This window comes from Trachymyrmex septentrionalis, unplaced genomic scaffold (assembly GCF_001594115.1).
Source record: "Trachymyrmex septentrionalis isolate Tsep2-gDNA-1 unplaced genomic scaffold, Tsep1.0 scaffold79, whole genome shotgun sequence".
NCBI lineage: Eukaryota > Metazoa > Arthropoda > Insecta > Hymenoptera > Formicidae > Trachymyrmex > Trachymyrmex septentrionalis.
In genome coordinates this window covers 1,038,306-1,049,915 of record NW_017305977.1, presented here as the reverse complement: position 1 = coordinate 1,049,915, position 11,610 = coordinate 1,038,306, and the positions used below count along the sequence as shown (strand labels likewise).

Below are 11,610 nucleotides of genomic sequence, written 5' to 3'. Positions count from 1 at the left end.
AAAAAATTTTTTCTTTTTTCTTATTTTTCTTGCATATTTTTTTGAAATAATATATTGATTGTAAGATGTTTAAAAAAAAATTCTTAAAAGCAAAAAATCTTTTCATGAAGAATTTTTTTAATTATAAATCATAAAAATTATGGCACCACTGACATTATCTAAATATAAAATATATTATATAAAAAAGTGCATAATTGGATTCTCTCTCTCTCTCTCTCTCTCTCTCTCTCTCTCTCTCTCTCCCCTCCTTCCTTCCCTCCCTCTCTCCCTCTCCCCCTTCTTTTTTTCTTTGTTTCAAATGCATCTTTGTTGTATATTATTTAGATATATGAAATGTTAATCTTTCTTTTTCTAAATATTTTTTCCTACACATAAAGGATCAACGAACTACGGTCAATTGTTCTTTTATAATTTCAGAATAGGCTTATTAAATTCTATTTTTCATACTTTCCTCCATTGTAAGAATAGTTGGCATATTACGATTTTTAACGTATATCTCTATAAATAATAATCTATCGATGGCAAATTTGATATACAGAACGTCTAACATTTGATAGAAATATCGCTTATAAGGAGTGGACTCAATTAGGTCGGAAAGTCCTATATATTTTGCAATTTTCGAAGTAATTAACGAAAATTAATTACTAAATTAATTATACTGACACAAGCTTTCCTTTCAATTCATACTTTGTGTAACAATTCCAGATCATCTTATCTTACAATCCATTTATTCTTTGATAAATAAATTTTGAGATTCCATCTTAACCATGAATCGCACTTTTGTCGAACGTTCTGAATTTCCATTGCAGTATAAATTGGACACAGCATTGTTGGATTGTTGAACATCTGTAGAACTTTATTTAAGAATAAGATTGTTAAAACAATTTTTTATTTATGCGAGATGTTATATTTATACACTTCTTATACATTTTTTCACTTACTGACAATAAATGTGAATCAAAACGTTTAGGATTTTAATTTTATAACTCAAATTTTTCAATAAATAAATTTTTATTTTACGCACATACATCTCATTGCGCTGTTATTGATACTTGAATTTTTAATTCTCTGAGTCTTTAGATACTTTAGTTAATTTTAATTTTAATCGTTGAATAAACGCATATTCGCTCAGCCTCGTAATGCCAACGTCGTAGATTGCTAAGCGCATGGGGAATTGTTTATTACAAACTGCAATGGCAACATAAAAGCGGCCAAAAAGGGAAAATCTTCCCGCATATCTCGCCGCGTGTTTGTATTTAGAGGGTGCTTGTATTAGATTGGGTAAATATGTGCTCATTCAACGATCTTTAATAATTAATTTCTCGTTAACTACTGTTAAAATTGGAAAATGGTACTTTTTGACTGAATTCCGTTTTCCCAGTCCATAAGCAGTATTCCACCTAATATCAGATACCTTGTATGTACAGATTCTTCACTTTTCTTCATTAACCATTTATTTAAAGAAAGGATTATTTTTAATTTATTTTTCCATAAAAAGCTTTAATATTATGAGATAAAGCACCATCGTGTTGCATCTATATTTAAATAACGCTCTCTACATAAATGTAGGAAAATATTTACGTAAAAATAAAAATAAGGGTAACAATCTTCATGATCTTAAACTTTATATATATTGTCAAAGTCATGACCCTGAAAACAATATTCAAGAGTCATAAAAAATCTTGATGTCAGCTACAAAAATATTTAATGGAAAGTAGGCATTTCCATTAAAAATTTTAGATTTTTTATTTTCACAGAAATTCCACATTTGCACTCAAAATTAAAAATTTTGATGCATTTGTTGAAATCCTACAACTCTTAAACATTTTTTTCCTCAAATGTCTTGTTTTCGAGATATTTCATCGGTTCGATACTTTTCAGTCATTCTGTATAATAAACATTTGTTTACACAATACAGAATGTAAAGGAATCAATTTTTGAAAATAATTTTTTTTTAATGTTATTGACATGATTAAATAGAAGTATTTTTATTATAAAATACTTAAATATAAAACATTTTTTAGTACTTCGAATAGTTTTTGAGATATAAATAACGAAAAATCGTTCTGCATCTTTTTTATCTCTTAAAATTATTTTTGTATCATATAATTAATAATTTCTTAAATACATATGTACCTATATAAAGTTTCATTAAAATCGAAATTTGGCACTTCGCGAGATTCTCTTATAACTGACTTATTGGTAATCGAACACCGGGAATAATAATAAATGCTAGACACTCATTGAAAGATAGATTCAATAGGCAGTGCACTATTCTATATAACACTAAATATATATATTTTATCTATACTCTTGTATTACAGTAGAGTCTTTCAAATTTGGCCTCATGAGTGGAAATTATAAAGTACCCTCTCTACAGCACGAGTCAATCACCACGTACTTGCGCGAATGCAGTTAAGCTATGGCATTTTTTCGTTGTACAACCAAAAGCAACCACGGCTAAGGCTGTTTTTGTCTTCTGATCCCTTAATTGTAGCTTCTGGTTGGATAACGAAAACACGCCCCTAGTCACACATACTTTCCGTAACAGTAAGGTTTTCGACTAAACATAACTCGTCGTCCGTAACCGTAACCGTAAGAATTAAGCAACGCGATTGGTCGAAAACTTTACTGTTTGTACGGAAAGTGTGTGTGACTAGCTTTATGCACGCTAATCTGTCAAAGTGCACTATATAGTATACCTTAGCAGAACAAATCATATGTACATACGTATCATATATTATGTATCACAAAAGAATACATTACACAAATAATTATATATTATTGCATAATCTGCTTATGGAATTATATAGCATACATTGTGAAAAACTAATACATTGCAGATGCGCGCGCAACACATGTCCAGCTCATCATGACATTCATGACATGGAAGGGGCACGACATTAGTGTTTGTAAATGTAAACGGAGGAATGCAAAGATTGCAGAAGTTAAATTTAGAAAGATTCTACTGTAGTGCTGTCCTTTTCTACTAATAAGAAACCTTTATTTTGGAACAAGGACATTACTTAATTACCCAACCAAAAGATGAGCCAAAATCCTTGAACAAAACGGTACATTTACTTCAATAAAGTACTTTTTGAATAAAACATTATATCCTGAACTTAACATTAGAAGATTTGAAACAACTTTCAAACAACCTAATACAAAAACACTTACAATACATATTAAGATGAAATAAAATGCCTCTTCTGTATATTTCATAGAAAAAGTTATTTTTAAATTGCTATATCTCGAAAACGACAAGTCATACCGAAATGAAACAAAATGCATTTTAAAACCAAAAATTGATATTTTTTTGCGTAGCCTTAATCAAATTTAGAAAAAAATTGCTATCGATATTATATACAGAGTGTCCTATTTTAATCAATCAAATATCTCCTGAAAAGTGCATTTTAAGGTAAAATGTTTCAGATAAAAATTTTGGGGCTTTGAAGGGTACATAAGATGGTGCCATTGGTTTGACCTTGGATGGCGTCGTCAAGGTCAGAAGCAAGGTCACTTTGAATTTTTTAAACAAAACCTCCCATTTTGTATTACGTATTCTTGTAGCTTATTTCGAGAGCTTTCCAAAACACTATAATCAAGTTCATTTTCATGAAATACTTTTCGAGTTATAAGGCTTGCAAGTTACAGCACCGCTGGCATTAGTATTATCCAAGGTGTCCAACCGATGACTAAAACTTCTTGAATGTTGTTCAAGATCATGACTTGGATAACATTTATCAAGATCAAGATCATTGGAAGTTGTTCCTTTCATTTTCATTTTTGTACTAAAAATTAGCATTTCTACGTAGAAATGAAAACAAGAGGTACAACCTCCAATGAGGTCCTTGATCTTGACAAATGTTATCCAGGTCATGATCTTGAATAACATTAAACAGGTTTTAGTCGTTGGTCGGACACCTTGGGTAATCCTAATGCCGGCGATGCTGTAACTTGACAAGCCTTATAACTCGAAAAATATTTCATAAAAATAAACTTCATTATAGTGTTTTAAAAAGTTCTTGAGATAAGCTACAAGAATATGTAATAAAAAATGAGAGGTTCTATTTAAAAAATTCAAAGTGACCTTGCCCTGACTTTGACGACACCCAAAATCAAACCAATGGCACCATCTTATGTCCCCTTCAAAGTCCCAAAACTTTTGTCTAAAATATTTTTCCTTAAAATGCACTGTTCAAGAGATATTTGAGATGATCGATTAAAATGGAACATCCTGTGTACACGCACGCACGCACGCACGCGCGCACGCACGCACGCACACACACACACAAAGTGTCTCACAACTAGCACATTTTCTCTTAAGGGCATATTCCTGAGGTAATTTTGAGATGAAAATATCGAGACAATAATTTTTTGAATTATAAGCTAACTCTAAATACTTATAAGTCAAAAACCATTTTACTTTTATAGCCTCTATTATTATTCCTGAATTCTTTTGAACATTCTAAGACGAAAATCCTAATTCGAAAATATCGAGGCTATAATAGTTGTCGAATTGCACATTATCTTTAACCAATTATAATTCAAAAACTATTGTAACCTCTATTTTTATATTAAGATTTTCGTCTCAAAATTACCTCAAAAATACGTTCTTAACAGGAAAGTGCGGTAGTTATGAGACATCCTGTATATATATTATGTCATAAAAACTCTCAAAATCATCATTTTTGGCGTCTTTGGTTATATTTTTCCCAAAAAAATTTGTTGCTTAATAATAGCTACATTTAGCCAACGGATTCCTATTCAACAAACAAAATACATCGAAAATGACTATTCATATCGGTACTGCAAAAAAAATGTCATATTTTGTCAGACAATGTTATTAAAGAATGATGCGCCATTAAAAAAAAATAACACAAAACAAAAGAAAAAAATTACGAAAGCTACTTAAAATAAAGAATACTATTAAATACGTACCTTAGAATCAAAATTGGTAAAATCGGCGAATCCAGAAGATGTAAAACTATTATTGTTATCGATTGTTTGTTGAGCGCTAAATGGATCTGAATTTGCATTCGCAAATGGATCTGGAGTTGGTGAAGGCGTTGGAGGTGCAGGTGCTGCTCTCAATGGTCCAGTAGGACCTTGACTCGGTCGAGGTGGAGCTGGACGTGGCGGTGGTTGCTTCGCTTTCTTTGGCGGAAGAGCGGGACTAGGGCTCTCGGGACGAGGAGGAGCATGAAGATTGGCAAATGGATCTTCTCCAAACGGATCTTTTGCGTTCTTAACAGAAAACCATTATTCTCACCAGCATTTTATTTAACGTTTCAATAAAGCATAAAATATATTAAGCATAATAAAATATCCATATTTTTTAAACTAATAATTATTACTTTTCTACACTATTTCTCAACTTCATTACTATTAGCCATTGTCATCGATCAAAAATTAAAAATATGAACTGAGAAGTGTTGAAATAAGATTGCTTCATTCAAATTAATATGGAGATTTGACCAAATGTTTATAAATAAAATTTTACATACCAATGTAGTTGTAGACGTTTTATTCTCAGCTCGCTTTCCATTATCAAATGGATCAAAAGGATCTTGCTTTACCATATTGGTATTATCAAACGCAGTAAAAGGATCTGCTGTAAAATTCTATGGCATGGTTTTGTTTATTATCTAGTGACTATACTTATAGAATAAAAGATTAAAATATGAATAAATATCCATAAATTACATTTTTATAGTCAAATATTAAAGTCCGGCATTTTCTAGGTGCATTATGTTTCACGCATGGTACATCATTTATTCTTGTTATTCAACAAATATCGAACAAAGATAAATGATGCATTATACGCATCATGTGAGACCCGGAATGCAGTCCAACTGTCAGTTTCACTTTCCTCTATCGTTTTTGTTCTTACATTATACTTCTACTACTTCATGTTTGTATGACCACACGTAACCATGTCCTTTTATTCTATTTGTCTGTCTACGTATTGTTGCATAGATTTGTAAAATAACAAAAGAATCTCACAAGAGAAAATGTAAAAGGCAGAAGAGCAAAGAGTGAAAGATACGTGGACATAATCGTAGAAAAAAACTTACATTAGATTGCTGCGCAGAAAACGCGCTTCCGAACGGATCGGATATCGGTGCGCTAAATGTTTCTTTGGCTTTATTCAATGCAAAAGGATCTTGATCTCCAAATCCGTTTAAAGTACTAGTCCCAGTTGTATCTATTTTCATTTCATTCGCTTCACCTGCACTCTTAGTTGTTTCATATCTAGAGATATAAAATTACCGTCAAATTCAATTTAACAATTACTTACGGTAAAATGGTAATTCATTGGTAATTTTGATAAAATTTGTTGTTTTTTTTTAGCACAAATATTTGTTTTTCATATTAATAATATAAAACAATATTCTTCTAACATTCTCATCGAGAATATAAATCGCTGATAGAATAATAATAGACTGTTCACTAAATCTAAACGTAAAATCTAATTGATCCGTTTTCAATATATGGTTCCCTAGAGATTTGATAGTGACCAAAAAAATAGAAAGCAATGCATATTAAAAATTCCAGTATTTTTTACATAATATCTTGTTTTATACTTTGAAATTTAACTTTTTATTGAATTACTTAATCATTCTATATTTTTATTTAGATATTCCGACAGCAGTGCAATTACAAAAATATTATTTTATTTTTTATGCATAATTGTCTTTGTTTTTACTTTAATAAAAACTTTAAGTCTAATCGCTAAAATAGCAAGCAAATAAATGAAAGTTTTATAGGTTTAATTGTAAAGTAAAAAATATAAAAATACAAATAAAAACATTACAATATGTACAAAATAGCTTAAGATTATTGTACTGTTACATTTTTTCAGAATCCTAATAAAAAAATTTATTTGAAGTTCTTTAGTTTAGACTACGTACCAAGTCTTTTAATTGTCATATATAATAGTTGTTAATATATAATAATTAAAAGGAATATAAAAGTTATGCGTTTCGCGGGTTTGCTCTGTGTCCAGATAATAACTACAACATAAATAAAATATGGAAAACTATTCTCCCGGTTATTGTAGACTGACCAATTCCCCCCCCCCCCCCACCCCTATAAAAAGGAACGACCCGGAGGAACAGCTCAGTATCAGGCTGCTGTTCGCCCTGATGAAATGCACTGCAAGGTTCACGAAACGTTGACATTTCAAGAATGGTTCTGGACACGGAGGAAACCCGCGAAACGCATAACTTTTATATAGAAAGCACCCGTGGAAGCTTTAAGAATATAAGTAAAAGGAGCATTATAATATTACATATTGGTATACAATATATTATATACAAAAATGTCATTATAATTCTGATAAGAAAGATTTGTTTAAAATAAAATATAATACGCACTCTATATCTTCAATCTCAGGTACAAACTGTAGACTAGTATCAGGTACAAGATTGACGTCTCCTGCAGCGAGAGCAGAATCATAAAGTGCAATTGCATCACTCATCTGACGCTGCTGTTCTTGTAAATGAGTAATTTTAGCCTTCGCTTGACAGATTTCTAATTGAGTATTTTGTAATTTCTTCGTCAATTCATTTAGCTGGTCCCTATTTTTATTCTGTTGCTGTTCTAATTGCTGCTCCTCTTGTCGCAGTCCTTCGAGTTCTTGTCTCTTGAAGTTCAACTCTTCTTCTTGACTCCGCAGCACCGATTCTTGTTCTTCAGCTTGTTGACGAAGTTTATCGACCTTAAAAAAATATAATAGATTTATAAAGAATTTAATTTGCTTGTTGTAGACTTCAAATAAAAATAATAACTTGCATATTAGCAGCTAATATGCTTGTATCTGCTACTATGTTAGAATAATTAATAGAGTTAAAACGTGAGAAGATGTGGGATTTAATTAGAGATGTAAATAATTTTGCGATATACTGCAAGTATTGCCATTTACAGGCCGATTTGCCTGTAAGAAATTAACACCCTACTTTTGGAATTAACTTATTTTGAAAATTGTACTGAATTCTACTAGGTTTGTGCTACATTAATATCAAAATTAAAATACGAAAAAAAAAAGATTTTTTAGGCCAGCCCCCACTTTGCGTTTATTTCAATTTTTATGATTGTGCTAGGTTGTGCTAGATTGTGCTAATACTTTGTAATATTAAAATGATACCTTTATATAATGACAATAGAAGTTACAATAAAAAAATAATTTTTGACAATTCGGAATAAAAATGATGCTTATATACGTATCAGTAATTCAAATACCATAAAATTGCATATTTGAGTTGTACTAGTCTAGCACAGACAGTACAATCTTCAAAATCTTTGACACAACGATATTAAGAACACTTTAACTGAATTGTGTGTGACCGTCAATTTTTAATAATACCTAATAATAATAACTATTAAAAATGTTTATGTTATTCACTTATCGATCTATGTCCTCACCTATTATAATTCATATTTATTCCCTTCTCATCAGATAATTACAATCTAAACTATGGATAAAAAATCCGAGCGCTAAAGGCCACGCGCGTAAGAGTAAAGTTCTCTTAATATTATAACTTAAAAATATGTAGGTTCTGAGAATAAATCAGCTAAAGGGGAATACAAAAGCCAATTAACTCTTGCATTTTTAAATTAAAGCATGCATTTTTCTTTACGTAGAATTCAGTTGAAATTTGTTACTCGGGGGTTTTCGGGGTCGCTGATTACGAATCTGATCTCAGAAAAATTAGTTCTGGGGCTGTAAAATGGGGTCAAGTAGATTTTTTTGGATCGCTTATTACAAATCTGAAGTTTAAATTTTTTAACTTTTTATCTGTCATCTTGGGTCCGCCATTTTGAATTTCGAAAATCTCATGTCAGATTCGTAATCAATGGTCTCGAAAACTTCCGAGTACTCAGTTTCGTCCCAATAAAGTAAATTTTTGCTTTTCGGTCCGCCATCTTGGATCCGCCATTTTGAATTTCAAAAATCTGAGATTAGATTCATAATCAGCGACCCCGAAAACCCTCGAGTAATAAATTTCAACTGAATTCTACGTAAAAAAAAGTGTATATATACTTCAAAGAGTCCGCCATATTAGATCCGCTATTTTGAATTTTTTAATTTTAACTTTAGATTTGTAATCAGCGATCCAAAAAATCTCTCGGACTTCATTTTCGGCTAATTAGTTATTGTTGATTAGTCACAATCACATTTATTGTTAAAAAAGAATTAATTTTTTCATTTGTTTATTTATAAAATACATTTTGCCAACAATAGGAATGTTTCCACGATTTTTTTATAACAACTGTTATTCTATAAAACTAATAATGTTCTTTTTGTTGTACTAATATATTAGAAATTGTAAAAAACATAAAAAAACTGAGGTTAAAAAGGGATAACACTGTGAGAGAGCACACGCAAAGAGTTAAGAGCCTACGCAATTGTTAGTGAACAAATACGGATTAATTTGATGAGTAAATAGATAACTTTGCACACTAACAACCGCGTAGACTCTTAATTGGCTTTTTTATCGCCCTTAATACTGTTGTGCCGAAGATTTTGAAGGTTGTGCTAACTTGTGCTAGGCTAGCACAACTCAGATATGCAATTTTATGGTATTTGAATAACTGATATGTATGTAAACGTCATTTTTATTCCGAATTGTCAAAAATTATTTTTTTATCATAACTTCTATTGTTGTCATTATTTAAAAGTCCCATTTTAGCACAGTATTAGCACAACTTAGCACAATCATAAAAATTGAAAAAGTGGGGGGGAGGTTGGCCTAAAAAATCGCTTTTTTTATTTTCTAACGTATTTTTCATATTTTGATATTCGAGCACAATGTAGCACAAACCTAGTACAATTTAGCACAATTCTCAAAATAAGTTAATTCCAAAAGTGGCGGACAACCTCTTACAGACTTGATTTTCTTTTCTCTTGAATCGCAGTACGATGTGTAACTATAATAAGATCTATGTAGAGATCTATGTAGATAATTTAATAGATTATTTAATCGCAAAATCGCGATTAATATTCTATACTTATTCTTTAATTCTTTTAAACCATCGACTAACGCCTAATTAGAAAAACGATATATTTTTCTACTCTGTGAAGAATTTTTTCTTTGAAAAATTTCGAATTTTATTAGAGATTTTTCACTATTGCACTGAAAAACAAACACGTATCTGTTGCGTTCTAAAATTAATATTATTTATTATTCAGCTGTGTTACTGTACTAAAAACTAAATTTACCAAAGATTTTTGGTGCGACAAAATGGACAGTCGAACAAATATATGGGTGGGAGCAGTGTATAAAGCACAGAGTGGATAACGCATAATACATAAGAAAATGAATCAATCAAAATCCTTCGTTCCTTCCTTTCCGAGAAATAAATCTCTTATTAGTTAATTTTCTTATGCTTTACATATATACTGTGCGTTGTGTAAAGGTTTGTGTTCCGATCTTCTAATATACTATAATAATCGCGATGCAATATATCGATTTATCACTGAGATTTTTAAAGAAGATCGCAATGTACAATTTTGAAAATCGCACATCCCTAGATTTGATTTTATTAATTTAATATTATATTTAATTATGCTATTTTATAGTTATTTTGTATCACTGAAAAGTAATTAAATCTAAATAATTCATTTCTTGAATAGTTCCAAGTAATAGTTCCAAGCTACTTGTAACAAGTAATATATATACAGGGTGGGCCATCTATTGGTACGTTTTTAAAAATGCGATCAAATGAGCATACATTGATATTTTTTATTAATTTTTTTTTTGTTGTGAAGCTAAAATTCAAAAACGTACCAATAGATGGCCCACCCTTTATATATACAAGTATTATAATATATATTTACATTTAATAAATGTTTACTTACAGTAAAGAAAAGTTTGCATAGTGGAACTATTCAAGAAACAAATTACTCAGATTCAGAAAATATTTTTTTCAGTATATATCACAAAAAAGAATGTAACAAATTATGCATGCTAGCAGAGCATCAATAATGCGTTATCATATACGTATTGAACTGTAGAATTTGACTTGCATATATAATTGGTATTGTGTAAGTTTTGTTTACTTTAGTATAAAAATATGTATTCTTGAAAGATATATATTTATCTATCTCAGAGATGATATTAGCAATATTGTACACACACGTACGCAAATATATAGTGTCCTATTTTAAACAGACCTGCCGAATACCTCGAAAACTAAACTCGGCATACAAAAATGTTTCAAATAAAAATTGTATCGTTTGGAGAAAGATGAATAATAGTAAAATAAATTTTTGAAAAAAATCGATTTTTCACATAAAAATTATCGCAATTTTTTAAATAGATATATATTATTTTTGTATATATCTGCTTATTCTACATAAAAGTAGAATTATCGAAAAATAAATAGTCTATTCTATAATATAATATTTTATAATTTATTCTTTATTTGTATTTTGACATAAAATATAAAATATCTCATAAACTATTAACTTTTTAATAATTCTTTAACATTTTTATTTGCAAAATAACTAGAAGAGTATCATATTAAAAAAAAATCATATAACTCCATTTAAAAAACGATAATGATTCAAGCAAAAAGATCGATATTTTTCGAGCATTGATTATA

General features: G+C 29.9%; 1 protein-coding gene across 5 annotated transcripts in view; it reads right to left on the bottom strand.

Moving 5' to 3' along the window:
- Nucleotides 1–11,610, bottom strand: part of LOC108754313 (epidermal growth factor receptor substrate 15-like 1) — a 42,753-nt gene that overhangs the window by 10,097 nt on the left and 21,046 nt on the right. For all 5 annotated transcript variants that reach the window (XM_018496522.1, XM_018496523.1, XM_018496524.1 and 2 more), the window contains 4 exons: nucleotides 7,380–7,723; nucleotides 6,078–6,255; nucleotides 5,508–5,624; nucleotides 4,942–5,247 (listed from right to left, as the gene is read on the bottom strand). In XM_018496522.1, the coding sequence (XP_018352024.1) occupies nucleotides 4,942–5,247; nucleotides 5,508–5,624; nucleotides 6,078–6,255; nucleotides 7,380–7,723 (945 nt within the window). The remainder of the gene's footprint in view (nucleotides 1–4,941; nucleotides 5,248–5,507; nucleotides 5,625–6,077; nucleotides 6,256–7,379; nucleotides 7,724–11,610) is intronic.